Genomic DNA, 27,841 nt, shown 5'->3' on the forward strand with positions numbered 1-27,841 from the left:
CACTTTTTGCTTTAAATTGTACCCTACCCACACATACCAGTTCACATGCTCGCTGCTTGGAGTAGCATTGTACTTGATTGCATGGTGGCCAAATTTTAAAAAATGCAAAGGAGATGTGTCTTATCTGTGAACAAAAAACTTGATGAAGCTTGGGCAGCTCTAGGCCAAGTTCTATTTTTAGGAATGACATTACCCGATTAAATTTTTTGCGCAGTTTATGGTGATCTTTCCCACTGCTTGTTCGCATAATTTTGTCGGGGCACATGAAAGCAGTCGATGCTTAGATCCTGTGCCACCGTTCAACCGCACCCTTAGCCTCCAGTTGCTGGAACTGTCGTGAAACAATGGCTTTATTTAATCAATGAACTCAAACACACTCGGGATGCACAGGAACTGTCCCAAACACACTCGGGATGCACAGGAACTGTCCCAAACACACTCGGGATGCACAGGAACTGTCCAAGGCGACAGAATTCAGGAATTTATACTTTCCCACAAGACAGCATGATGAAACAAAACTTGAGGCGCACTGTTAGGATGTACTATAACACAGAAAATAATTGTTCAATCGGACGCTACCTCCCGCCCAACCGTGGCCGCACACGTTACGAAGACATGACTTCGCCATTTGAGTGCGAAGCAGTGTGCCTCTTGACATGGTCTTTGCGACGAAACCTCTTCCCACACACACTGCAAGTGTACGGCTTGTAACCAACGTGGGATGCGAGGTGCCTCTTCACATGATCGCTTCTAGTGAACTGCTTGCCACACACACTGCAAGGGTACGGCTTGTCTCCTGCATGGGTCGCAAGGTGCTTCTTGACCCCGTCGACACGGCTAAAGTTTTGTTTACAAACCGGGCAGCCATGCACCTTGACATTGGCATGCACCAGTTGCTGGTGTCTCCTTGCGTGGTCCCTCCTGCTAAATCGTGCTCCGCAAACATTGCAGGAGTAAGGCTTGCTCCCTTTATGGCTCTTGACATGCCGCTTGAGGTGGTCAGTCCGGCCAAAGTGCTTGCCACACATGTGGCAGGAGTACAGCTTGTTTTTTGTGCTGTTCACTAGGCTCCGCTTCTTTGTGTTCAGTCGCTGGCCTACCCGGGATTTCTGGGGCCCATTGTGTTGAGCAGAGGGCTGCATACCATTGGTAAAGGCACGAAACAAGCCCTTACCACTACGTGCTCTTCCCAGGACATGGACCGTGCGTTGTTTGTCATTACCAGTCCGACTCGCCCGGCTACTAACACTGCTGGCGATACTACTGCTGTTAACAATCCTATTCATTGCAACGCTATATTTCGGGTCCCGCAGCCTGAGAGAACGAAAATCCACATGTTTGACCACCAGGCTTTTTCGCAGGCCATCACTCTGCACGGCTTGATTGGCACACGTTTTGACTTTACGTCGGGCATTGCCAGCCTTCTCGCATGTCTCGGCAACATCCACTCGGGGTCGTCTACAGTTATTTTCTGCTTTGAAGTCAGGCCTGCTGCCAAGCTTTGGGACTAGCTGCTGTTTTTGAACTCCATCACGTTTAGCAGAGCGCCGCAGGCCATGGTTACGGGCACGAAGCACAGTCTTAGAACTTGGTGACTCCACCGGAGCAGGCACTGCCAAGCAACTTTGCTCATGAGAATCCTCAGTCAGGCGGCACTTTACGTGAACCCTCATGTGGCCATGCAAGCCCTTCCTGGTACTAAAACTTTTGTCACAAGATTTGCAGCTGAAGGCATTCTCATTGACGTAGGCCCCCTCAGGCGTGGCAGCTGCTTCTGACCTGGGTATGCAAATGCAGGCAATGCACGTTAATTCAAACTCAGGGAAGTTGCACTTCCAGATCATTCAAACCAATGTCAAAATACTGCTTGGCTGGTCATGCTTCGGAAATTTTAATTTATTCAGCGTGCACTGAACAAATAGATGCTCCTCAACAAAAGGACACCTGTAGGTCATAACCATATTTTTATAGGCTTTTAGTGCCGATCTTGAATTGGAGTAAAAAATTCGATTTGAAAATTTTGGTTAATATGAACAAAGTTTAAGGTTCCAAGATGAAAATCAACGTGAGACGTTGAAAAACAAAATGACTCAGAATGGCGAAGGTAATGCTAATATGAGGCTAAAGCCACCAAATACACTTGTCGAGAGCATGATATAGCCGCACAATCCCAAATTAGGGGCAGTTTAAATTGATGTTAGCTGCCCCATCAGCTTCTGAGCTAGTTATCGAAGTAACCTAGGCTTAGATGAGCACAATAGCATCACAACTGCTTGATTTAAAGAAGTACTGACATGAAATTTCAAAGCTGAGGTAACTATACAAAGAGCTTAATTTGCATTTTGAGATTTAATTAGAAGAGTAAACGTTTAGTATAACATATTTTAAATGAGTTTGAATCTTTTGACACACGACAAAGCTCAGAACCCCTGCGGCATCGGCATAACGTGTTGAACGCCTCGTCCAAAATAGCCAACGCCAGGGCTTTCGTGATGTAGCCAAGGCGCTGGCTGCTGTTGGCGTGTGCTGCTCTGCCTTATTCACAGAAATCAGTCACATCAGTCAAGAGTCACGTCCCCCCTTAAGGTGCTTCATTTCCAAATGTTTTTTCCTCTGATTACCTGCACTCACTGTCATGGGCCATTGGTTATTTTTATATTTGTAGAAACACTTGTGGTGACTGAGGCACCTTAAGGGAGGACATGGAACTTTTTGGGCGACTTGGTGCACCTTGATTGCGTGCAGGAGATTCCTGCAGGAAGGACAAACACAGCATAGGACGGGAGAAGCGCAAACTCTGAATTAGCTTCCAGCACACTGGCCACACATCAGTAGAAAACGCTCAGAGTATTGAAGGGTTCTTTTCACATCCACAACTATTAATCTGATCCCGCACAGGGCAGTCACAGCAGAGTCTACTATTAAAAGAACGGTTAAGGACAAAAAGAAAAAAGTTTTGCTACTCTTCTTGCCAGCTTTAATTACCAACGGTTCTTTTGGCGCTGTGAGCACAGGGGGTGCAGCAGTTTCGTTGGCAGTCGCAAGCATTCTTGGTGAGGTTGCACAGGCAATCAATAACAATTGAACGATGAACATCTGGGCCTAGAGGCCTGTCAGCTCCATTTCATATGCATTAGTTGATGCATCACATTGACATCATGTCTTGGAAAATTAGTCCCAAGAGGGCACAGCTCCTCTACGAAGTTGAAGCAATCATGCACAACCTAGCGCACATGCTCGCAAAATGCAGGGATAAAATGTAAAAATCCTTTGTAAACATTGTTCCTACGCTGATCAATCATACGACAAATTCATGCAGGAATAAGAAATGGCAACTCCCCTTTCTTCAGCCAGGTACAGATTATGTGATGTGGCGTGTCATTGCAGATTTTGTTTTAGTGTTTTAAAAACCACTGTCTTATGGTTTCCCTGTACACCTGCATGATTACACCGATATTTTGCAGATGGGATAACCGTTATAAACAATCCAATAATCAACCTGGAACAAGCAATCCAAGTGTACGTGATCCTATGTGATGACACGCGCCAGCACTAAGCTGCATACATCGGCACGTCTCATTACCACACACATCATTTGAGATAGATATGTCGCGTTGAAAAGAAGCAAGCCGCTGAAGAAAACGACAAAGGGAGAGCCACAAACGCAGGCCCAATTACAAAAAGGGCTGTGACAGATGAGAACAAAACGAACGCTGGGCACGAGGCGACACTACCAGAGTGCGCAAATGGTTTTCAGGCCACCACTTGCAAAACCATGCTGGGGCAAATTAAAGCATCGGGGCCAGCTGTCAACTGGAGGGGAGTGTCTAAACAAACTGGACAACGTAGTGCAATGAAAAACATCACTGAAAAAGGCTTCATCCAGCAAAACCAGCAGCCTTTCTGGAAGGCATTAAACCGACTCGTGCACCTAGCAGCCAACCAGCCTGGAATATGAAAAAAAAGCACGTGGTTTGTAGGCTGTGAAGGAGCAAAATCATCTGTGTGATGTGGTGAAGTGGTGAACTGTTGGACGGAGTCGAGCTGGTTGAAAAAGGCAAACAATGCTGGTGAAGGCTGCATGCAGCCAAGAATTTGTTTTTTTTTACCTTCACCCACCTGACAGGTCAAGAGACTGTTTGGAAGGATTTTAACAGCAGAGCTGTTTAAGATTCTAGTTCCGCCGTCAAGCGTTACCAGAAAACGTAGCCCAGCCGAGCGCCTGGCATCATCCAGGCTTGCACGTGGGCTTACGCCACGTGAGGAGCTTGCAAGAATACCAGGAAAAATACCGAATGCATGCGAGTGTGCACATCATAAGGAGCGCCCAGTGTCGGCCAGCTCGACTTTCGAGAACACTCTTCCCAGAGTTCGTGGCATGATCTCTTGCATGCTGTTCTCCTCGCCAGTTCACGTGCGTTTGCACCTGAAGTGTGGAGCAGACGCCGAGTTCGTGCTACAGACGCCAAGTTCGCAAAGCCGGTTGCCGCGGGTTCCAATGCGAGCTAATGCGGTCCACTTTCGGAGAGATGGGAAAGCCTGCGAACAGAACCATCCGGCCATGCCAATCATGGAGAACTTTCAGCGGCAAGTTCAGAAATCCATGTGAGGTGCAACAACCGGGTCTCGGACGAAGGGAGAGGGGCCGCCAGCTCTGCTGTTTCGCCAGCTTTGCATCCGTAGTGCAGGCTACCCAATTTTTTTCTTTGTTTTTCATGAAAAAATACCATGCTATATCCACTGAATTTACTTACTTCACTAAAACTGGATTGAAAAGGCATTAGAAATCCAGAAAATATAAAGGGGAATCTTAAAAATGGGAAGCAGGGTCACTTTGTTATAACGAAGATTTGGCTATAAGTGAGTTCGTAAGCGGGCTACCCTGCGCCTTGGTTTTTCCTGGTGCTCCAGCATCCCCTATTTTCCATACGTACGAACCCTCAATCGTGTACTCCACAAGCTTTCTGCACCAGCCAAGTGCCATGCATCAATGTGAGTGTTGGCTATGCCACTTGCGATTATGTCGCGATACCAGTGCAGAAATTTTTCAATGTCTGTACACCAGTCTGCTTGCCCATGAGAAACAATCATGAGAAGTCCACTCTTCCGCATTATCTGATGTCTTGTGGTTTAAAATCTACCTGTTGCTATTTTTGATTGGCTCAGAATCTCCCCCTGCCAGTATAAACGCGGCACACCTAGCTAGTTATCGCACCCCAACATGCTTGTAAAGCACGATATAGATCAAGAATGAGACAATCTTGTACTTTCAGCCAAAGCTAACTAGCCCTGAGTGCAGACAGGTAAACTGAATATTGACTGAATACCACTTCTGCATTCTAATGAGTGCAGTTTTCAAAGTAAATTATTGAACAAAAAACCAATGCAAGCCCACAACTTAGCAAATTCATTTTTCACCTTTCAAGATCTGAAGAGGAGCAGCACTGGTCTCCATTCTCCCGTTCCTCCCTGCATTGGTGGCACTGCCCCTTTGAGCCCAAGCGCAGCTTTTTGCATGTTTCGCAGTGGACGACACCATCGGGGATGACATCGTCCTCTAATTGCAAAAAAAGAAAAAAAAAACACAAAAGCAAGGCACAATCCGTACGAGCAAGTGAAATTTCAAGGTCATTATAGGAAACTGCAATCATCCGTGAAGTGGAGAGATGGAAACTGCTGGGCCAAGCAGTGTGAGGGAAAGTGGCGAGGAGGCAAAGAGTCTATGAGCAGGTGTTAGGAATTTATCGTACTAGCGAACATTAACCCTTTCACTGTCGGATGTTTTTAGCCATGACCAGAGGTCGGCGAACTCACTCATGAGTCCACTCACTCAGACTCATTTGGACTCAAACTCACGCGTGAGTTTGAGTTTGAGTGAGCGCGAGGCTAGTATGGCATGGTGAGTTTAAGCTTGAGTGAGTTTGAGCCGAGTGATCCCGACTGAGTTTGAGTCCGATTGAGTTTGAGTACGCCTGAGACCTAATGAATTCTGAGTCCATTTTGAGTTCTGAGTACATTTTGAGTTTGAGTCCATTTTTGAGTTCTGAGTGCATTTTGAGTTTGAGTCCATTTTGAGTTCTGAGTACACTTTGAGTTTGAGTCCATTTTGAGTTCTGAGTACATTTTGAGTTTGAGTCCATTTTGAGTTTGAGTCCATTTTGAGTTTGAGCCCATTTTGAGTTCTGAGTACAATTTGAGTTTGAGTCCATTTTGAGTTCTGAGTCCATTTTGAGTTTGAGTCCATTTTGAGTTCTGAGTACATTTTGAGTTTGAGTCCATTTTGAGTTTGAGTCCATTTTGAGTTCTGAGTACATTTTGAGTTTGAGTCCATTTTGAGTTCTGAGTACATTTTGAGTTTGAGTACATTTTGAGTTTGATTACATATTGAGTTTTGAGTGCATTTTGAGTTCTGAGTACATAGGAGTTTTGAGTCCATTTTGAGTTTGAGTACATATGAGTAGCCTAGCAGGCAGCTATGGTTGGCTGTTAAGTTTCATACGTCACTGTGGGCTCGGAATTCAGGTTACCTGCGGGTACGGCACCAATCGCGATCTGCATAATCGGTTGGGAGGGAGGGGGTGTCTGATTTTTTTCAGTTTCTTGTTGAATTTTCATGGCCATAAGCACTTGCTGTATACCTAATTTTCGAGGCTGGGCGCGTGAGTGATAATTGACTGGTGAGGTCATAAAAAAGGGTTGTCTTAACTTTTCCTCCTGACGGATCCACTAAGAGCGTGGGAAAGGGTGGTGGGAAAGCACACGGCGGTGCTGGCGTGCTGGTTGTTCGCCTGCTACTGTTAACGGCTTGATATACTAGGGGCCACAAAGGAAGAGGTGAGAGCCGGGGGGAAATGGGGGCGGGGGCTGTCCTTTCTGCTGTTTCAAATGAATTAGCTGAATTGACTGGGCAGCGCCCCTTAAGAGAGAATAATGACCACATTAGATTGGTTGAAAAGTGAAACTGATGAGGCTAAGGCGTGTAAGGTATCAAATGAAAGGTCCGAATTAACGGAATCAAGCGGGGTAAATAAAAAAATGCTTCCTGATTGTAGTCATCAATCAGGCAGTCATAATGAGTCATAGATTTGGTTAAAATTCAAACTGACGCTTCGAGGGCATGTGGGGAATCAAATTGAAGGTCTCGATGTGGGGAATCATTCGGGACGAAAATGCGTTATGGATATATCATGACGTAGTCATGGTAAGTCATAGATTCGAGTAAAATTTAAGTTCATGACGCTAGGGCGTGTGGCATATCAAATTAAAGGTCTCGATGAGGGTAATCACGTACTTCCTGATTATTATCATGACAGCGTCAAAATGGGTCATAAATTAGGTTAAAATTCACAATGATGCTACTGGGTGTCCGGGGCATCAAATTGAAGGTTCCGATAAGGGAAATCACGTGGGACAAAAATGTGGTAGGGCTCTATAATGAGATAGTCATGGTTAGTCATTGATTGGTTTAATTTCAAATTGATTCCGCTAGGATGGGATGGGTATCAAATTAATGGTCTTGATTAGCGGAATCACGTGGGAGAAATACAAAAATGCTTCCTGGTTATAACCATTAGATTGCCATGGCGAGTCTTATATTGGGGTAAAATTCGAAGTGACCCCAATAGGGCGTGTAGGGTATCAAATTTACGGTCTTGACGAGGGGAATCACGTGGTACAAATAAAAAAAGGCTTCGTAGTTCGAATCATGAGATAGTCATTATGAGTCATAGATTGGGTTAAATTCAAACTGAGGCCGCTGAAGCATGTGGGGCGTCAAATTGAAGGTTCCAGTTAGGGGAATCACGTCGGACACCTAAATAATGCGTCCTGGTTACAGTCATGAGAGTCATGGTTATTTTGGCTGGTATGAATTCCATATGACCCTGCTAGGGTGTGTGGGGTATTAAATTAAAGGTCTCGTCGAGAGGGATCACGTGGGACAAATATAAAAATGCTTTCTGGTGATAATTATGAGGATATAGCAAAGGGTATAAGCAAAATGTACACACTCACACGCTCACTCACTCACTCACACTCACTAACTCACTCACACTCACACTCACAATCACTCTCGCTCACACTCTCGCTCTCACTCACACTCCCACTGCCACTCCCACCCTCTCACTCACACTCACAGGCACGCTCATACTCTCACTCCCCTCTCACTCACGCTCAACTCACACCCTCACTCTCACTCTAACTCTCACTCACAGGCACACTCATACTCACTCTCACTCTCACTCACAGGCACACTCATACTCACTCTCACTCACACCCACACTCATTCTCACTCACAGTCACTCTCACTCACACTCTCACTCACTCTCTCACCCACACTCACTCACAGGCACACTCATACTCTCTCTCACTCACGCTCTCACAGTCACACTCATACTCTCACTCACACTCTCACTTACACCCTCACTCTCACTCACCTCTCACTCTCACAATATCACTCACAGGCACACTCATACTCTCACTCTCACTCCACTCACGCTCACACTCTCACTCACACCCACACTCACTCACACTCTCAGTCACACACACTCTCACTCACACTCAGACTCTCGCTCTCACTCTCAGTCACACACACTCTCTCACACTCTCACTCTAACTCTCACTCACTCACACTCACTCTCTCTCACCCTCACACTCTCACTCTCAATCTCACTCTTACTCTCACACTCTCACTGTCTCAATCTCTGTGAGGCCATTTGAGTTCTGAATTCATTTTGAGTTGTCAGCCCATTTTGAGTTTTGAGTACATTTTGAGTTTTGAGTCCATTTTGAGTTTTGAGTACATTTTGAGTTTGAGTACATTTTGAGTTTTGAGTACATTTTGAGTTTTGAGTACATTTTGAGTTTTGAGTACATTTTGAGTTTTGAGTACATTTTGAGTTTTGAGTCCATTTTGAGTTTTGAGTCCATTTTGAGTTTTGAGTCCATTTTGAGTTTGAGGACATTTTGAGTTTTGAGTACATTTTGAGTTTTGAGTCCATATTGAGTTTGAGTACATTTTGAGTTTGAGTACATTTTGAGTTTTGATTACATTTTGAGTTTGAGTACATTTTGAGTTCTGAGTCCGAGTGAGTTCTGAGTTTTGCGCTCAATGTGAGTTTGAGTTTGAGTGAGCGCAGATTTGCTGCTCAGCATTGAGTCTGAGTTTGAGTGAGTGGTGATTCGAAAAAAAAAATTGTGAGTGAGTTTGAGTGAGCCGCGCCAACTTTGCCGAGGTATGGCCATGACACACCCCCAGTGTCGGCTTGGTTTTCGGAATATCAGAGAAGGAGCATAGTGATTTGTTTGACTATGATAGTGTCCGGAATATAATGTCTCGAAGGGAAAGAGTGTGGGTGACAAATCGCCTTTCTTCCAGATATTTTCAGTTTGCCGTGCGCGCTTCCAGGACAACCACCCCACCATTTCAACCTCAGAATCGGACGCTGTGGAACTCGCACCCCTTCCTCGGATGAGAAACTCTCAGAATGCAAATCCAAGCTCGACTTGTATTCGTATCAGAATCAGAAAAACCATCGCTTCTGCCAGCAGTCAAAGGCCCCGTGCGGTCAGCTACCCGAAAGTAACCGCATGCATGGAGGGAGCGCTTTTAGCAGCCGGCTCAACGCACAGAAATGACGCGTTGCAAAATAATGATGGCAGATAGAGATAGAAAGGGGATGTAACATTGATAGAACAACCTCGTTTGCTGCTGACAGCGACAAGTGAGGGCGCGGCGAGCGAGCGAAAACCGCGATGGAGTCATGTTTTCATCTATTGTGTGTAGTACGTCGCCCACCATTGGAGAGAGGGCGCGCCGCCATGAACGAGCGTGCGTGTCTTACGAGTAAATAGACACTTTGGGTCTCGACTTTGCTGCGTGAAGACATCTCTTTCCTGTGTTCGGCTGGCCGGTTGGCTGCCAGTGTATACTATACCTGAAGAACATAACATATTGGGGGGAGGCAACGCCGCGCTGTAGCAGACACGGAAACAGAAAAAAAAAAAACCCCTAGAAACCCGTTGCGGATGGCAAAACAACCCTCGCACCTGTAATCGCACGCGTTCCGCATGGTCACTCATCCCGAATGAGTACAGCGAGCGCGTGGAGCGACCAAGCCCCCCAGCAACGAAGGGTGAGCGCGGTCATTCCGCACTTTTCAATATACCGGTGTTGAGAAAGCTAGCGAGTGAAAATACGAGCTACTAGAAAGATTCAACAGATGGCGCGAACAGTCCAGGCGCGCCAGCTTTGCGCTATGGTGCAAATTTGGAGTGCACAATGGAGAACGTATTGGTACATCAGTGACACTGCGGAGGGGAAATGCGAAAATGTACCGGTACATCAGTGACAGTGAAAGGGTGAACACAGGGACAAAGCTAAATAAGAAACGAAACATCTTTCCTTAGCTTTGTTCCTGTGTTAACGTTTTCTAGTACGATGAATTCCCTAGTTAGTAACCAACTCGCCCAACTTTGCACTTTAGGTGTTGGGAGTGCACGCCTCAAAAAAAAATGTGGTAAAAATACCGGGAATCGAAAATGGGACCTTTACACTGGGAAACCGGCCACCCCAAAAACCCGAGGGGTACAGGGTTAGCAGCGGGGAGAAATAATAACATCTGAAGCAAACTGGAAAGACAAAAACACTTTGGGAAACGATAGCATCTGAAGCCAACCGGAACGACAAAAACACTTCCCGTGGGCAAAATCGAACCTGCGTCCATCGCGTTATGAAACCAGTGTCTGTGCGATTGTGCTATCATCGCTTTCAGGGGCGCACACCATTTCCTTTGGGTTTGTAGTGCGGGCATTGACTTTGGACACTGGCCGAGTTCAAGTGGATTTTGGCTCCAGACGTTGGTAGTTTGGATTTTGGACTTTAGGAGGGTGGATTGTGGTCTTTGATTTAACTCAGTTTGAATGGACACAGCTTCGATTTTTAACTATCTTTCATGGGGCGGACCTAAGAAAAGTCAAGTTAAAGCTAGTGAAGACCACCAGCTCCACTGTTTTCTCAGTCTTCGCATCTCAACTGCGAAGGCGGCCGAATTTTTCTATGACCTTCTATGCCCCGTTCAATTCCAGTGGCCTAGCTCTGCTGCTCACTACGTTCCGGACACCAGAGCTCGCACAAATTAATGTTCACATTTTATGCACTCGGTGACTTTTTTTCCAGGAAAGATAGACAATCACCTTTTTTCACTTAGGAAACACAGACTTGTGCCTTATCCGAGCCTCCAAACTGGGTCTTACCATCGGGCGGGCACTTGTCACCAAGCTGCCAGACAAAAAATCGTCCAGGCTTCCGCACCAGGAGCTCTCCACCAGCGGGAATTTCATACCGCACGCGGTAGTAGATGTGTCCGTCGAAGCCAGTAAAGACAGCAAGGTTCTGCTCGTCCTCGTTTTGTGCAGCTTTGACGTACCGCATCCAGTTTGATTGTCCCAGAGGACGGCCGTCCACGAGGTACGGAATGCCGTCACCCCACCGGCCCACGGGGGGACCTTCGTCTACACGGTAAGGCTTGCCCGTGCCTGGAAGCTGTTGGAAGCAGGTTGACACAAGCCAGGCCTCATCACAAATGGGTAATAAGTGGACTCCTGAATACTTCTCAAGTGAGGCAACTTAATCTACAGAATTTCTAAACTACAGGGCTCAAAATATTCGAGCCGAATGTAGCGGCATATTTGAGAAGCTAGCGAACTTCATTTCATTTCATTTATTATACCGTTTGGGGCCCGGAGGCATTACATAAGGGGGGATAACAGGGTTTGCAGGAGTACTACTGAACGAAACAGAATACCAAAAACAAGAAGGTGAACATGAAAGCCGGAAAATACAAAACAAATACCTTAAATAAAAATTACACAAAAAATGTACAAAGGTAACAGTGAAGTCGCTTGCTTGCTTGAAACTTGCTTGAAAGAACACTGCTTTTTCTTGTGCTTTATTCGAACTAGCGCATCACATTTTCAAACTGAAGGATCAGCTGCCCAAGGTAGTTTTTTTTTGCTGTGCTTGGTAAACAAAGAGTCACTTAAAACACTGCCATGCCTAAGATGCTATATCACCGAATTTAAATTATAGCGGCGAAATTTGCCTTCAGAATAGTAACTGTGGAAAACTTAGTAATGTTAATACATCAAGTGCTCATGGGACAAAAAAAAATGTGCCTCAAGCACTTGATGTATTAATATTACTACGTTTTCCAAAGTTACTATGCGAAGCATTGCTGCCAGGTAGACAGACTCTACTATGCCAGTTTTGTTCATTTCAGGCATCCTTATAGATGGAAGTGAAGATATATATCAGCAGCTGCTGGAGCCCGCTAGATACAACGGGGAAATTCAACCTGGAGTGAAGTCTCCCAGTCACGGAAAGCACTGCAGAGAACAGGTAGCAGTGCAAATTAAAAAACCCAAAAAAGAAAGACAGAATGTTTAGGGTATCGCAGAAAAGGCAAGAGAGTTTTGCCCCACCACCTCCTGTTCCTGCAACTGTTGTCTGCATGCACTCTTGGAATTATTGCACCTCACCCCAGCTGCTTTTCTGCACAACAGTTGTGAGGTGTGTAGCACATGAAAGAGTGAAGGGTCATCTGTACAGCAACCACTTCAAGCTGTACACGCAACATTATGCCTAGTGCAATCTCTGAAAGGAGTAATGACACCAATTTCCGGCGCTAATATTATTGCACAGTCCGCTTCCTTTGCTCAACAGAACAACACCCCGGCTGAAATATGAGCGGCCTCCGACGTGAAGAACATACTTTAATTGGATTTCATTTATCGTGCCGACGGAACAGCACGCAGAGCGGCACTCAGCAAATGGACATCAGCGTGACATCATTCCGTGGCAGCCAAAAGAAGTGACGCGGACAGCGCTCGTCAAAAACTCGTGACGTCACTTTACACGCGTGGCCCAAGGTAAATATAACTGGTAGCGTAGCTTCGGGCGAAAAGCGGTTCAGAACCTATTGCCAGTGACATCAACACGGGGAGCTATGGGAGTGGCGTTTGAAGCGCGACAAGGTGTGGCGGGAACACACACTAATAGCAAAAAACCAAGTTTTATACAATAAAATATTTACATTTTAGGAACGATATTTACTTCTGAATCACATTTATGTAGGCACAGTGTCCAAAGAATTTATGAAAATGTCATTCATTTTCAAAAACCTTTTTTTGTAGCACCCTCTGAAAAATGGCACATGCCATTGCTCTGTGATGCAGTCCTTGTAGTGTTCCGAAAGGCGCGCGTAAAGTTTGTCTGCTAGGAAACGTCCCTCACGTGTTTTGGTGCTGCGCATTTGCATTTGTTTTTCTATTAATTTGGTGTGAACTTAATTTTTGCTGTGCGTGGAGTTGCGAGGTGCATTGTATCGCGGGTGAACACATTTAGTACCACGGTAGGCGCGGAGCGCTTTCCTCGGTACCCACGGAAACGATGGGCTGTACAAGGTTGCAGCAGCAACTCCCGTACGCCTGGCGTTTCACTGCACCAGTTTCCTCTTATTTTCACAAGGTAAGGCAAAACTATAGTACTGTTAATATGTGCACGGAGGGTTGTGTAAGGGGACGTCATTGTGCTTTAAAAAAAGATTATAAAGCTTTATGTTATGTCACAGTTATCGCTTGATTTCACCTGAGGTTTGGCTCGGACCAAGTGGTGTCAGATACTCTGAGACGCCTCAGCGTATTCCAATAGCACAACTATTGTGCGCCACTCGGATTCAAACAATTCGCTTTAATTGTCTATCTCAGTGCCTTCCTTCTCTATTACATTACAATGCTTGTAGTGATCATTGCTTCCCGCGCTTGCATGCTCAAAAAATCTTTCCATCCCAGTGCTGTGTTGTGCTGCTCTGTGCTGCGCTGCTGCCACATCTTTCCTTCTGTGTGTTCTTACTTACTGCCGTCGCTTTCTTTGCATTGATCCATTTTTTCTCTTTTTATTTATCTGTTGCGACACTTGCTTAAACAATGCAACTTGGAATCGCTGGCGTGAATCCTGGGTGAAGTTCTTCGGAAACCCATACGTCTACTTGATAAGGCGCCGGGACAGCTGCGGTTCAGAGGGGTGTGCTCGCTGCACTTTTGTGAATCGGCATCGTGACTAGTAAAGTCAATTTTTTGACGCGTAAAGAAAATCATAATGCTTCTAGTCCCCATGGATATTTCGTACTTATTTTTATTAAGCGCTGATTTTGTACAGTATAATAAAGCTGTTTATGTTTATCCTGGAATAAAATTGAATTGTCATGATTATGGCATAATTAAGCATTATTTCTTTTCTCAGAACTGAAGCCCACAAACCGCGCAAGCATTATTTATACCTTGATCTATACTTAAGGCACGCACGCACACAACCTGCGTATGTGCGACGCAATTAAACAACCAAGCAGTGGCATAGGCAGAAATTTGTATCGGGGGGAGGGGGGGACGTTTTTGATATAAGGGTGGGCCGGGCAGCAGACAACTGTTTTTGTGCTCTGTATTCCATGACAGAAAAAAATTTCGGGTTTGGAGAGGGGGGGGGGGTAAGTGCGCGCGCGGTTTGCCACCCACTGCAATCAAAGTAAATGACTGCTTGCTTTTATACAGCAGTGGATGACATGAATACAGAATAAAGTTTCAGAGAAAATGCAAGATTTTTTCAGCAAAATCGAGGTGAATCATGTTTCTCTATGTCACGAGTCTGTACTAGTTAAGCTGGCGTTGACTTGAAGCACTCGCCAAGGGCTCGCCAACTTGCGTCGGATGCCAATGACATGAACCCTCAGCGATCAGAGGCCTGCTAAAGCTATTTTGAAGTCAAATTTTCCCGTTAGTGCCACCAAGATGACGTCACACTTTTTGACTGGATCTTGCGTCACATCCGGTTTATTTTTTGTTCCGCCGGAGCCACCATAGCCCCATGAGCAGCTTAAGAGCCGCCATTTTCTGAACGTATGGGCTTCTATGGGAGCTTCACTACCAGTTGTATTTACCTTACGCGGCCTCACGAGCGGCGAGTGGGCGCCGGCGTATTCACAAACGGGTGCACGTATCCAGAGCTACAGGCATAAACGCGGCCCAGAAAGGCACTGTTCAAAAATAATGTTCCATATACGGGAAAGGAAGCGATAATAAAGGCTCCATCAGGACTTTTATTGAAAGCGGTCATCGAATTTTTGCCGCAATGGTAGGCCCAGCCCCTTCAGGCAACTCAGCCGTTCAGCTCCAGCTGTGGCCGGTGGCGGCGCGGTCGAAACAACGCCCCCACCGGCCTCCGCAGTGTTTTCATGTCCGCACAAAGCGGTAAGGTCATGCCGGGATTCGGTCCTATGTGCCTTTCGGGCCGAAAGCGCGGGAAATCGAAAAGAACGATTTTCAGGCCGTTAAATGTAACGAATTATCGCGCGCTGAAGTCGTTAAAGTGCTGTGTCGGGTTCGCCAGACCATTACGCATAGATAAAAGCAATAGAAATCGATCATAAAAATTTCGTGTCAGTACCCCTTTAAGGTATTACTAACCATTTGTAGATGACAAAAGCAAAGACCAAGAACTTTAAGCAAGCAACCGTAAAAATAAACAAAAATTTCCTCTTTCAGAACTGTCATGGCTTTAAAAAAATGCAGCCGCACTTCACAAGATTCTGTGCTTATGCCTAAAAAGAAAAACATATCTACCAGAACACATTTGCCCCCACCTGTAAATCCAAACTCTCCACATTGAAACTGCTTCGACCGTGCTGGAATGGTATGCTTCGGCCATACTAATCCTGCCTCAGTGATCATTGTTATTCAATGTGAGAGCATAAGGTTACACGTCTCGCCAATGTGAGGCGCGTATTGATGAACAGTTTGCAGGTACCTCCTCACTAGTGTGACACGGCTGCCACCAACGGCTGACCAAACTACCATATTTTCACGATTCTAACGCGCACCTTTTTTTATGAAAATAGGCGTTCAGAAATACCCATGCGTTACAATCGGACGCAAAACTCAAAAACCTCGAAATTGAAACCGCCAACTCGAAACCAGAATGAAGCGGGTCAATGAAATGAAAGATGAAGGCTTCGTTTAAACGCAAAGTAATCTTCCTGGCAGAAACGGAAGGGAACCGGGCAGTGTCCCGTACATAAGGCGTCCCGGGGTCGTGTGCTCGAAACTGGTGAAAACAAAAAGACCACATTTTTAAGTGCAAAGCTTCACGCAAGGGCTTTAGCTGGCAACAGCGTGTGCTGATTTATGTTCAATTAAATGTTTTCTACACTTATTTCGTGTGCACGGTAGAATCGGTGCAAAGTTATTTTTCTGCTCTCCGGGTGTTGAATTCTGCTGCGCGTTACAATCGGGGGCGCGTTAGAATTGTGCAAAAATGGTACTGGAATGTCGATCGAGTGGGATCATTCTTTAAAACCAAGATACAACCTCTAAGCCTAGCACAAACGGGCGGTGCATTTACTTTGTCCTTGGGCTTAGCCAAAAGTTGGATTTTGTGCACTGCTTTCCTTGCCTTCTATGGTCACTATATGGACATTGCCCCCCTTGTTAAAACTTCCATTACCAAAATTTCACACCATCATCCTGCATCTGACGTCACAACGCATACCTGCCAAGTGTAGGGGCTTGTCTGTGTAGTATCGTCGACACGGACACCTTCATAAGGGCCGAAAACAGTCCTCGCTGGGATGGCCTGAGAGGTGTACACACCAAACGTAGGAGGTGCCCTAGTGGACTGTGCGATGAACAAAAAATTTGGGAGGCTCTTTATAGGGCGCTGCATGTCTCCCAACGGCGCCTGCAGGCAACAGAGGATCAGTGAGATTTTCACTGACAACAGGGTGAACAATTAAGTGCAGCACATGTTGAATGCGGAGCATGCTCACGATTGAAAGGCAGGCTAGCCTCAAGCCCTTAGCTGCTGCCAAAAAACAAACACAGAAACAGATAAGTCACCCGCCTTCGTGTTAGCCTACTTATCCTTCCAAAAGTTCACACTGGAGCTTGAAGGGACCCTGCAACGCATTTTTCAACTTTTTTTTTAGTGTCTTAAATGCTCAGAGAACGTGGTCAACCAACACCAGAGAACGTGGTCAACCAACACATCCAGTTCTTAGATTAGGGGGTCACAAAGTACCTCAGCCAAAAATTACTGCTCTGTGCCAATTAGATAACTTAGAAACATTCTCAAAAGATATTTCTCTCTTTACTTGTCTTGCCGTTCTTCGGCCGCTGGAACTATGTCATTACAGCAGTGGAGCGGTTATTGGCCCGCTTGTCTTGAGTTGCAGCAATGAACACATTTGATTGCCACTTTTAAAAGAAAGCCACAAAAGGAAAACAGAAACGGAAGGTGTATCCACTGCAACGAGCAAATCACGCAGTGCACTCTGTGCTGGCGATAACTGTAGCTTTTGCAGTGCTTTCAGATGCAAAGGAAAGAGTGAAATTGTTTATCAGAAGTGTTTAATGCAGAGTCCCTTTAATTCACTGTAGCTGCACTTGGGCTGCAAGGCGCGCCATAGTATAAGCTTACAGATAAATTTAGATTACCTCGGATATGTGCTGCCTGCATGCGACCAGAATTTTAGATTGAAAAGATGGAACACACTCGGGGGAAAGAAAGAAGTGCAGCCATTGTTTTGCCAAAATAAAACAGCTAAAAAAAGTGCGGTACAATTGTTAATCGAGTCAGACAGCATTAGTGGTGCAGTCCAGTTTTGCAGCCGGTACAGCTGCAGCGTAGTGCGGAAGAATGGTACCTCGTGTAGTGCCGCACCTAAGAGGCTTCTGATGTACAGGCTCATTCCATATGTCAAAAGCAACCCCAAAGAACTGAAAAGAAACCTCCACTTACCACTTACTAGTCACTTTCACTTACCGGTGTGTGCCTGACATGCTCATAGGGGTGTTTCGGGCAAGCACCATTGTAGACCGAATTACAGTCTTCGCACACTGGAAGTGCACCAAACAGAGAAAATAAAACTCATCAGAGGTTACGCAGCAACTCAACTTCTCTGAAGCTTCAAGGGAAACTTCTAAATAACTGACGGCGTGCACCTCATCAGTTCAACCAGATCATGCAAAAGTAGGAAGAGCACAACCAACCCTAGAAGTAAAGCAAGGCAAGCCCATCGAACTCAACCATGAAATAATTTCTTTGCTGCGGCTATCCCTGAAAATGCTTGGGCTCTCGGTAGGAGCAAAATTCAACTTAAGTACAAAGGTGATATTGGGGCACACCTATTAAAGGGACCCTGCAACATTTACCATAGACTTCCCGGAATGTATTTTGGGGTAAAGTCTATTGTTTCAGCAATCTCCTCCCGCAAGAATTATGAATATCCGGCCGCGGCCGCGGCGGTCGCTTTTCTGATGGAGGCGAAAAGCAAAAATGCCCGTGTGAACGAGATTTCGGCGCACGTTAAAGATCCCCAGGTGGTCAAAATTAATCCGGAGCCCTCCAGTACGGCGCCCCTCATCGCCTGCGTTGTGTCGGCGCGTTAAACCCTAAAATCAATCAATCAAGAATTATGAATATCCCTTCACTATCACCGAAACTACGCGCAATGAAAAATCGCGCATAAACGTTCCCTCTCAACTCAACCGCGGACAACGCGACGAAAGCTGCGCGCTCTCTCCCGGAGAGGGGGGCGGCGCGCGGCGTTCTGTTCGGCGGCCTACGATATGTCACAGGCCGGGAAGTTTCGTCCTTTTCCCCGCAACGTAGCGGGTCTATTTCCGGTCTGGTGCCACAAAAGAGCAGGCATGGCTGCTTGCTCCCAAGCAAGCGCTCAGGCTGGTAGGGCGTTTTTGGAGCAATAAAAGTTTGTTGTCGAGTGGGCTCGTTGAAAGTGGAATATTTAGTTCGTCACTCAAACTCCGCGCGCACTCAAAACAAAAGAAACAACAAAAGCATGCGGACAGGTTCAGGCATAGAAGAGAGAGAGAGAGAGAGAGAGAAACAGGCATAGAAGAGGTTCATACACAGCGCCGACGACGGCTGATCGTCACAGGAAATGCCAAAATTTAACTGCGAAGTTGACCAGCGACAGCCAATAGGGCAGCCAGGACAGCCATGGCCCGATTGACGTCACAGAGGCCATGCCAGGGGTGCATAATGAGGAGAATTGAAGAGAGCGCGGTTGGTTTTTCCGCGTCTTTCACGGCGATTTGCGCGCTTACCGCTTCACGTGCACGTGTAATGTTTGGCTCGGTTGTTCCTGGAAGTCTAATCTAAACGTCGCGCAGGTTTACTTGCACTGCACGAAGAGTGTTGCAGGGTCCCTTTAAGCCTGCAGTGCTGCAGTATGAAGGCTTGGCTATTTGTTAGTTTTTGAACAAGTATTGTAGCAGAAATTATTGCAGTGACTACCAACTCTGGTTTAGAAGGTGAGGCATGACATATCTGCAAGCAGCCAATCGCTGATAAGCTTAATTTACATGCGGGTGTAATATATGTGGCATAAGTTTCATCCTGTACTGCCTTCAGTGAAAGCTTTACAACTGCTTGCATGTTAACTGTGCCTGAAAGCATGAATGACAAAGAGTTGGGACAAGCCAGAAGTGTAATGGTGCGAGCATACCAGACCACCAGACTACCAGACTGTGATCTCACCTATCTATTGGTAATGTACTTTTGTTACAGGAGCACTACAGCGTAGCAAAAAGTTGGCCTATATTAGATTACATTGTCATTTATGCAAATATGTCAGCAGTTCCCTGTTAATGCAATAAAATGACAAAAGCATAATAACAGGTATTGCCACACCATACACTTTCAGACATACCATTCTTTTCTGAATAAACATTAGGGCATGTATGTGAAAATAGAAAATAAGTGTATGCAGAAACTTCTACTGAGCACGTCTTTCAAAAAGCGCCCAAACTTTAGCTCCTTTCCATAACTGCTGCTAAGATTTGGTCAAGTTTCCAGTTTGGTCAAATGCCTTGCATAGTCTCGCAAGTACATCAGAAGTCTATTACGAGCGAATGTGAGATTTGCCCTTTTTGACTGCCCGTGTCTATTTACCGCATTTTCTCGCATAATGATCGCCCATTTTCCAGAAAAACTGATGCAAAGTTAGTGGTGCGATCATTGTGCCGGGTAAAATTACGAGGGAACATTTTGGGGTACAGCAAAAAAGAATATAAATATGTTGCATGTCGAAATTCACCAGATGCGTACCGTAACTGGGAAATCAATTTTACGAGTTACTTTTGTAATAAACATACACAATAATTATTTACAAGAATGTCGGTGCCTGCTTATTTCTGAGCAGATGAAGCTCACTCATAGTCCGAATTTAAACTTTCATTACACACTGCCTCGTGCTCCCAACCAAGTTGTCCTCGGTTGTACCGAGCGAGTTTCATATTCCCGTCATCTTTCCAATCTACCACGAGGTCTGCCATCATCTACTCTTTTTCGTGCACGGATGTGAATGCCACGAGAAAATTTCCCTGTTAACAGCAGAGCTGCTGTAGTCTGAGCCTTTTCATCCATCTGCAGTAGGTCGTGCGTCATGCAGGGGTAGGAGCAGGTTCCAGACTTATGAATAATGGTCGCAATGGTCTTGCAGGGGCGGGTCATCTCGCCACTGACGTTAAGCTCCCGATTTCTTAGCGCAAACCGTAGAATTTGTCCGGTGATGGTGCTGCCGTCCTCCGGTGAGCGCCTGTTTGCGTTTGAGCGATACAAGAGAACCACAACTCCGGTGTTTCAGCAGATTTCACGCTAGGTGGAACAGTGTTTAATGTTTTCCTTCAAAAGAGACATCTTATTTTTTAAAAAACCCGCCCGCATCTTCCCACGGGGGGAACTCGAGTAAATGGGTCGCAGAGTGGGGGGGGATATCGCGTGAATATTGCGTAATTGGGCATGGTTTGGGAATGCTTAATTGTTATTTCGTCTTTATTATTCTTATTTATTGAATGAAGGAGAAGCGAAGGCAAGGAGTGTAAAGTTAAAGTTTGTCTTTATTGCTTGGTGCCGTCAAGCAAAGCGTCAAGTCAAGCGAAAGCCAAGCAAGGACGCCCTTGACTGAATTCCGAACCCGCGCTCCGCCGCTTATATACACACCGCCCGCGTTCGAGGGAGAGGAGTACGGGGGAGAGACGCGCATGAGCACACTTTCGTACACAAGCGCGCGAACTTTCCACGCACTCACCACGCCGTTATCACGTGTACACGCCCTGCCGCCGTTACTGTTGAGCGCGACGCAGAGCACGGGCAGCTACGACGCATGCGCGCACAGACGCGCTCCCCCCGCACCGCCGCAGCTGTTGTTGAGAGCGACGGAGCGCACGGGGTACACGCGCTCCTCCCGCACCGCCGCACCTGTTGCTGAGAGCGAGGAGGGTACGGGGGAGAGACGCGCACCGGCGTCTCGACGCGACGCGCATGCGCAGTGAGCGTGTGGACGGCGCCGACAACATCGACGAGGACATCGCGAGCCTAAGAAATGCTCCGCATTTAAAAGTAACAAAGGGTGATTTTCATCCATCCGCCGTCCCAGCCAACATTATGGTACACTGCTGCTTTTTTGCATCCGACATCTTAAAGGGGCCCTGCAACACTCTTTTAGCAGTGCCAGTAAACCTGCGCAACGTTTAGATTACACTGCCAGGAATACCTGAGCCAAATATTCCACGTGCACGTGAAGCGGTGAGCGCGCAAATCGCTGTGAAAGACGTAGAAAAACCAACCATGCTCTCTTCAATTTTCGTTATTATGCACCCCAGGCATGGCATAACGACGTCATTGCGGCCATGGCTGTCCTATTGGCTGTCGCTGGTCAACTTCACGGCTTATTCCTCGCATTTCCTGTGACGATTCGCCGTCGCTGGCACTGTGTACTAACCTCTTCTATGCCTAAACCTGTGCGCACCGTTTTGGCGTTTTTGTGTTTTGAGTATGTGCGGCGAGTGATGAACTCAATACTCCACTTTCAACGAGACCCCTCGACAACAGACGTTTATTGCTTCAAAAACGCCCCACCAGCCTGAGCGTGCGCTTGCAAACAGGCAACAATTGCAATGCCTGCTTTTTTAGGGCACCAGACCAGAAATGGACTCCTCCACATTGTGGAGAAAAGGAGAAAACTCCCTGACCTGTGATATGTCAAAGGCCACCTAAGAGAACGCCAAGAGCCGCCCCCTCTCCGGGAGAGAGTGTGCAGCTTTCGTGGCGTTGTCTGCAGTCGAGTTGGATTGAGAAATTATGTGCGATTTCTCATCGCGCGTAGTTTCAGTGATAGTGAACGGAGTTTCATAATTCTTGCGGGAGGAGATTGCTGGGACAATAGACTTTACCCCAAAATACATTCTGAGGAGTCGATGGTAAGTGCTGCAGGGTCCCTTTAAGGAGGACGCTGTCGTGCTTTGTGGCATGTCAAAGCTCATGGGGATCTGATCACCCTTCTTTACTGTGATAGGAAAGAACTTTTTGTTGGTGGATCTTAATTACAAACAGGTGAAAGTCTACAAATCTGCCCTCATAGGCAAAAGGCAGCTGCCGGCACAATATCGTCTGCCCTCTGATGACATTGGCGTAGTCCAGCCACTGGTTGCCCTGAAGTCTTGCACAGGGATACCCTGCCTCCTGGCTGTTGTGCACGCTCGGTTCTGATCAGTTCCAGATCTGATATGATCCAGAACTGATATGAAGAGCCTTCCTGCACCCAGATGAAAATAGACTGCATATTCCAGCTGGAAGTGAGGCTTTCCAGCCACATTTCCAGCGTAATTTTCCAGCACCAGCTATGAATATCAGTTTCCCACTGTAAACGTAACGATCCCAGCAGGAAATATTGAATTCCAGCCAGAACGCAATTTTTTTTTGTGACTCAGCCGGAAAGATTTCCAGCTGGAAGTGGAAATCCTAATTTTGGCTGAAAAAGATATTTCCAGCCACAGTCCGAGGTGTTCCTGGAAATGACCACTGTAGCACTTTGAGCTTTTACGCATAACAACATAAAAAAGTGTGCTAATCGTTTTACAACGTAAGTAAAACACTTCAAAAATACGATGCCAAACTAAAAAGCAACAATCTCGTCAAATTTTGTTAAACGTGCATGGACTAATTTTCATGCGCCTGTGCCTGGCGCCATTTCACACATTTAAAATGTGTTCGGCTGATCCCGTTGGCTTATGCACAGAGGCCCACACGTGGCTGTCACACATTTTATGTCCTTTTTAGAACGAAAATTTTATGTACCCTTTCGAACACAGAATGTGGTACATGAGGCTTCCAACCCAGAAGACTGCCGGTGGAAAAACCAAAAAGTGGCCTCGAGAACTCTGGTAAACACTTAAAGAGACGGAAATTGTTTGATTGGTAGTTTTGCAAAGCTCACAAGACCAATTGACATCGCAGTTACTCATGATGCCTTATTTTTCATAATCACTGAATCACTGGGAGGACCATTTACCCAAAGAAGGTGGAGATTTCCCTGCGGATGTTCTGGATACAGAAGTGACAAGGCTGAAAATGTGTAATATATGGCATGACAATATAGTTTTAAATTTATAATCTGGCCCCTATGTTGCTGCTTCAGGGCACAAAAGCCCACACAGAAGAGTTCTTTAATTCCGAAATGCTGGTGGTATTTTGGTGTCTGCTGCAAATGACTTCAGGTCAGAATGGTGTACATAAAAATTCCATTTAGTAGTGTGCTACTGCAAACCTTAGCAAAAAAAAGATTTCTGGATGGTAATATAGAAGAATCCAACACGGAAAAAGTGATTTTTGGCTGGAAAGTGGGGGGGAATCCAGCAAGAAAAAACATTTCTGGCTGGGAAGTGGTGCATAATCCAGCAAGAAAACAATCAATTTCCGGCAAGAAGTGGTGTAGAACCAGCAAGAATAAAGCAATTTCCAGCTGGTAAGCTACACCATTCTGGCTGGAAATAACGGTATTTCCTGATAAAAAAGGGGGATTTCCAGTTAGAAGTGGGCATTGTTCCAGATGGGAATGGTGCGATTTCCAGCCAGAAGACGTGTCATTTCCGGCTGGAGACAAGCCTGGAAATTTCGATTTCCAGCCACTGGTTCCGGTTAACACCTCACTCCAGTCCAGGCTGGAAATGATTTCAGGCTGGAACACTGTTTCATAACACAGCCGGGACTAGAAATCACTTCTTGGAGGTGAAATCTTTCATGAAGTTTAGCACCGCCTCTTTAACACGTAGAAATTCGCCACTCTTCAGCCCATGAATGGCCCTGTAGCAGAAGGACGATGCAAGGCAGACCGGGGCCATGCCTGCCCAAAACGGGGATGAAAGCTTTATTTGCAAGGAAATCATTATGATAATGGAGATGGCCGACATATGCATACCCAGCAGTGGGTTTAACATCCTCCCGTGCCCACGTTTGTTACTGCCCTAATTAGGTGCAAACGCTGCACCACATGCCGAACTTGCTGTCTATATATATTCGACATCAAGTTCGGCCGGCGCGGCGTATCGGCATTAGACTATTGCACCTGTTGTTGAGCTTGTTCACTGGGAATAATGAGCCTTGCAGGTCGCCCTACAGTTTGAGTGGTTACTTGGGCTGCTAGCACCGGAACGCGTTGAAGCACCGCTCCTAGCACGCCTTGGACGTCTCCACACTGAGTTACCTAGAATGGCCAGGTTTCGTTCAATAAGTCTCCTTCCGCGGGTCCCTTCTTGCTTCTCAACATTCAGCAAAGTCCATAGCAAGACTTGATAGCCGGTGTACGACGGAAGGGGGGCGTTCCCATTCGCGGTGTGTTGATATCCGCACGCAGCTAATCCTTCTGTTTTCAGTGCGCAGGCAAGCGTAGCTGAATTAATGATGCTGCGTTCTCTGTGGGCCACAGACGGTTTATTTCTTCTTTTAGTCCTCGCGTGAAAACCATTGCGGAGATGAACATTTAGTCCACAATCCTTGAATTTGTCCCCTCTTCCATTCCCATCGGTGCATGCGCCATTGTGCAGCTTTCGGGACAGCCTGGCGTTGCCAAGGCAAAGCAGACGACCGCCAAACTGTGCGCCTAGCTCACTGAAACGTTTTGAGTCCTGTAGGTTTGTAGAAACTGTAGTGAAGGTGGTTTCGGGCAATTCTCAAATTTTTCGTTTGGCGGTAGCCCTTGGGAAGTGAGTCTAGCGGTGTTCCAAGACCCGTCTTGTTGTGCCTGGCTCGGGTGCGTTTTTTAGCAGTTTCTGATTCTGATGAGTTCATTTTCGTGGTGGAGGTCAACCCAAAATATGGCTCTGCTACTTCTCGACCAGTCCTCGCTGCCTCCCCGCATGGGTAAGGAGTGATGAGCAAAGGTTGCTCAGACCTCTGGTACAGGGCGGGGCTGAGCAGCGGAAACAACGGTCAAAATAGCGTGGTTCGGCGAACCTCAAGCCGGAGGGTTTCCCAGCTACGGTGGCCACTTTTCTGATGAAGGCAAAAGGCAAGAACACCCATGTGTTCGAGGTTTCGGGGCACGTTAAAGATCCCCAGGCTGTCAAAATTAATCCGGAGCCCTCCACTACGGCGCGCCTCATTGCCTGTGTACCATCGGCACATCAAACCTCACAATCAATCCAATCAAATCAATCAAGCTGGGGGGAGGGGGGATGTTGGTGGTTTCCTTTGCCGGGTGCAGTCACCGTCGTGGGTTTCGGCGCCAAAATGTAGCGGAAAAATGATGCAAGGCTGACCGGGGCCATGGCTGGCCAAAACGGGGATGAAAGCTCTAATTACAAGGGACTCTCAATGATGATAATCGTGATGATTGACGCATACCCAACAGATATAACAGGCCCAACGCGTCTTATCTGTAGCCTTTAACTTATCGTGCTGGCGTTTGCAGTATAGGAGGCGAATCTCAACCATTCTGAGGTGCTGGCTGGCCGTGTGATTGTCGTGCTCCAAAGAATAGTCTATAGCCTTTAACTAGAACACAGCCATATATAACTCGAACACCTCATTACCAAATGGCAATGAGAGTGACAAAGCCAGCACCATCAAGAAATAGCGATTAAGCTGTTGTTGCGGCTGTCATCACTGCTGTCACCGCTTGCAATTTGCTACACCCCTCTGAGTGCACAACATATGAACAACCCTGCACCGCACTGCAACAAAGCATCAAACATCGTAATATGGATTGACACCTAGCACACCCCTGGAATATGAGGAAAAAACTAACCAAGAGATGGAAGAAGCAAAACAAAACAATACGCTTAAAACTTGGATCTGAACCCAGCAATCTTGCACAAGTCTACGCCATAACGTAAACGCAACGCAACTTTTGTGAATCTCTTAACGGAACATTAGGTACATCAAAAACATGGACACTAATTAAAGGCATGCTAGACCATACAACACCCGCTGAGAAAACAATCACAACCTCCAGAGAGTAGCCCATACCTTCCCACGCTGGGATGAAGAACTGTTACAAGCCTTGAAACAAAAACACTGTGCTCAGGACCCACAAACTACCAGCATTCTTGCCACAAGCAGGGGCAAGAAAAACGAAAACCTAGATCGAGAAATCTCTAGAGCAGAAGTCTACAATGCCTTGACATCGGCAAAGAAAATTAGTGCCCCGTGAAAGCACGGAATAACCATCACCGTGCTGTGCCATATCTAAGCGACGTGCAGGTCGACAAACCTACAACCTATATTAATCCAAGACTATGGCCTCAAGGGGTCGTACCGAAAGAGTGACGTCAGTCGAAGATCATTTCTATTCCGACACCAGGTAAGCCCCTGGGTATAAAAAAAACCTCTGACCAATCTCTTTAAGGGCACAGGGTAAGGCGAAATTTTGAAAAAATGACTTTTTGTTTTTCTTCGCAATTAGGGAAGTTCAATTCCTTGTGTACATTTTCCATATTCACACTTGCCTTAAAAAGTCTTATTTCTCTCTAAAAAGCAGTTTTCCCGTAAGCAAGTAGTAAGTGCCCACATCCTCTTAAGAATGTTCTCAGAATTTATTGTCATTTTTTTCCTCAAAAAACTTCCAGTTTCAGATCAAAATGCTTTTCTGGCACCAGCTGTAGTAAGAAATTGCGTAGCAACCATTGCATAGCTGATTTTTCAATGAGGGCAATCCAAAGACCCTGTTGCACGTTTTTTCCACATTTGCCCTTCGAAGCTGCGCATAAAAAACGTCTTTTTTGGGCTTCACACTCTAGTGATTGCAACATTGGATGCTGTTCTTTCCCTAAATGATGAATCAACGCATGAGCCAGCATTTTAAAATCATTCAGACCTAAACTTAGGCGCAAAACCACCATCAAGTGGCTTAAAGAGGTTGACCACAAGCAAAATACTGTGTGAACAAATCTGTACGATGGTGCACAAAATAGTCAAGGAAGGACAGACGACCGGGTGAAAAGCAAAAAAATGACTTTGACAGTGATTATGAAGTTGGTGCTTTTTAAATAAATGGCTCCATTGGTGTTTTTGGCAAAAAAGTATTGTTTTTCACCTCTTTTTTACTTTAAACTCAATTACCTCAAAACAATGTTTTTTCTTACATAGGTACCATTATTTCCTATATCTTTCAAGACAACGAGCTGATTTTTTTTCCCTGTCAGCTACATAACTTGTCAGACCTGCTGTACTAGAATTGAAAATATGCACGTAAGAGTTTTTTTGGTACACAACTTTTAATGCTAAAATAATGCCAAAATTTAGGTACTAATGGACAAAAAATTATAAAAAACTGAAGTTTTTAAGAATGTTTATAATTCTAGTACAGTTAAAAGAGCACAAAATTTGAAAGAAAATGATATATACGTTATGTAGATACCTTTATTAGATGCCGAGAAAAATGTACCTCAAAATGGCCAAAAATGCATGGGAAGTATAGGGCTTACCCTGTGCCCT

The 27,841-nt window shown here is 45.9% G+C and overlaps 1 protein-coding gene across 4 annotated transcripts in view; it reads right to left on the bottom strand.

Annotated features, from left to right (window-relative positions):
• Window positions 1–330: 330 nt before the first annotated feature.
• LOC144170239 (uncharacterized) overlaps window positions 331–27,841 on the bottom strand; it is a 74,991-nt gene continuing 47,480 nt past the window's right edge. For 3 of the 4 annotated variants that reach the window (XM_077699907.1, XM_077699897.1, XM_077699916.1), the window contains exons 3-7: window positions 17,870–17,943; window positions 16,598–16,786; window positions 11,254–11,542; window positions 5,419–5,557; window positions 331–1,779 (exon numbers count right to left, since the gene is read on the bottom strand). In XM_077699907.1, the coding sequence (XP_077556033.1) occupies window positions 606–1,779; window positions 5,419–5,557; window positions 11,254–11,542; window positions 16,598–16,786; window positions 17,870–17,943 (1,865 nt within the window). In that variant the 3' untranslated portion in view covers window positions 331–605. The remainder of the gene's footprint in view (window positions 1,780–5,418; window positions 5,558–11,253; window positions 11,543–16,597; window positions 16,787–17,869; window positions 17,944–27,841) is intronic. The other variant, XM_077699924.1, reaches the window with a different exon arrangement.

This window comes from Haemaphysalis longicornis, unplaced genomic scaffold, assembly GCF_048455015.1.
Source record: "Haemaphysalis longicornis isolate Haplotype H1 unplaced genomic scaffold, Haemaphysalis longicornis Haplotype H1 scaffold_1, whole genome shotgun sequence".
NCBI lineage: Eukaryota > Metazoa > Arthropoda > Arachnida > Ixodida > Ixodidae > Haemaphysalis > Haemaphysalis longicornis.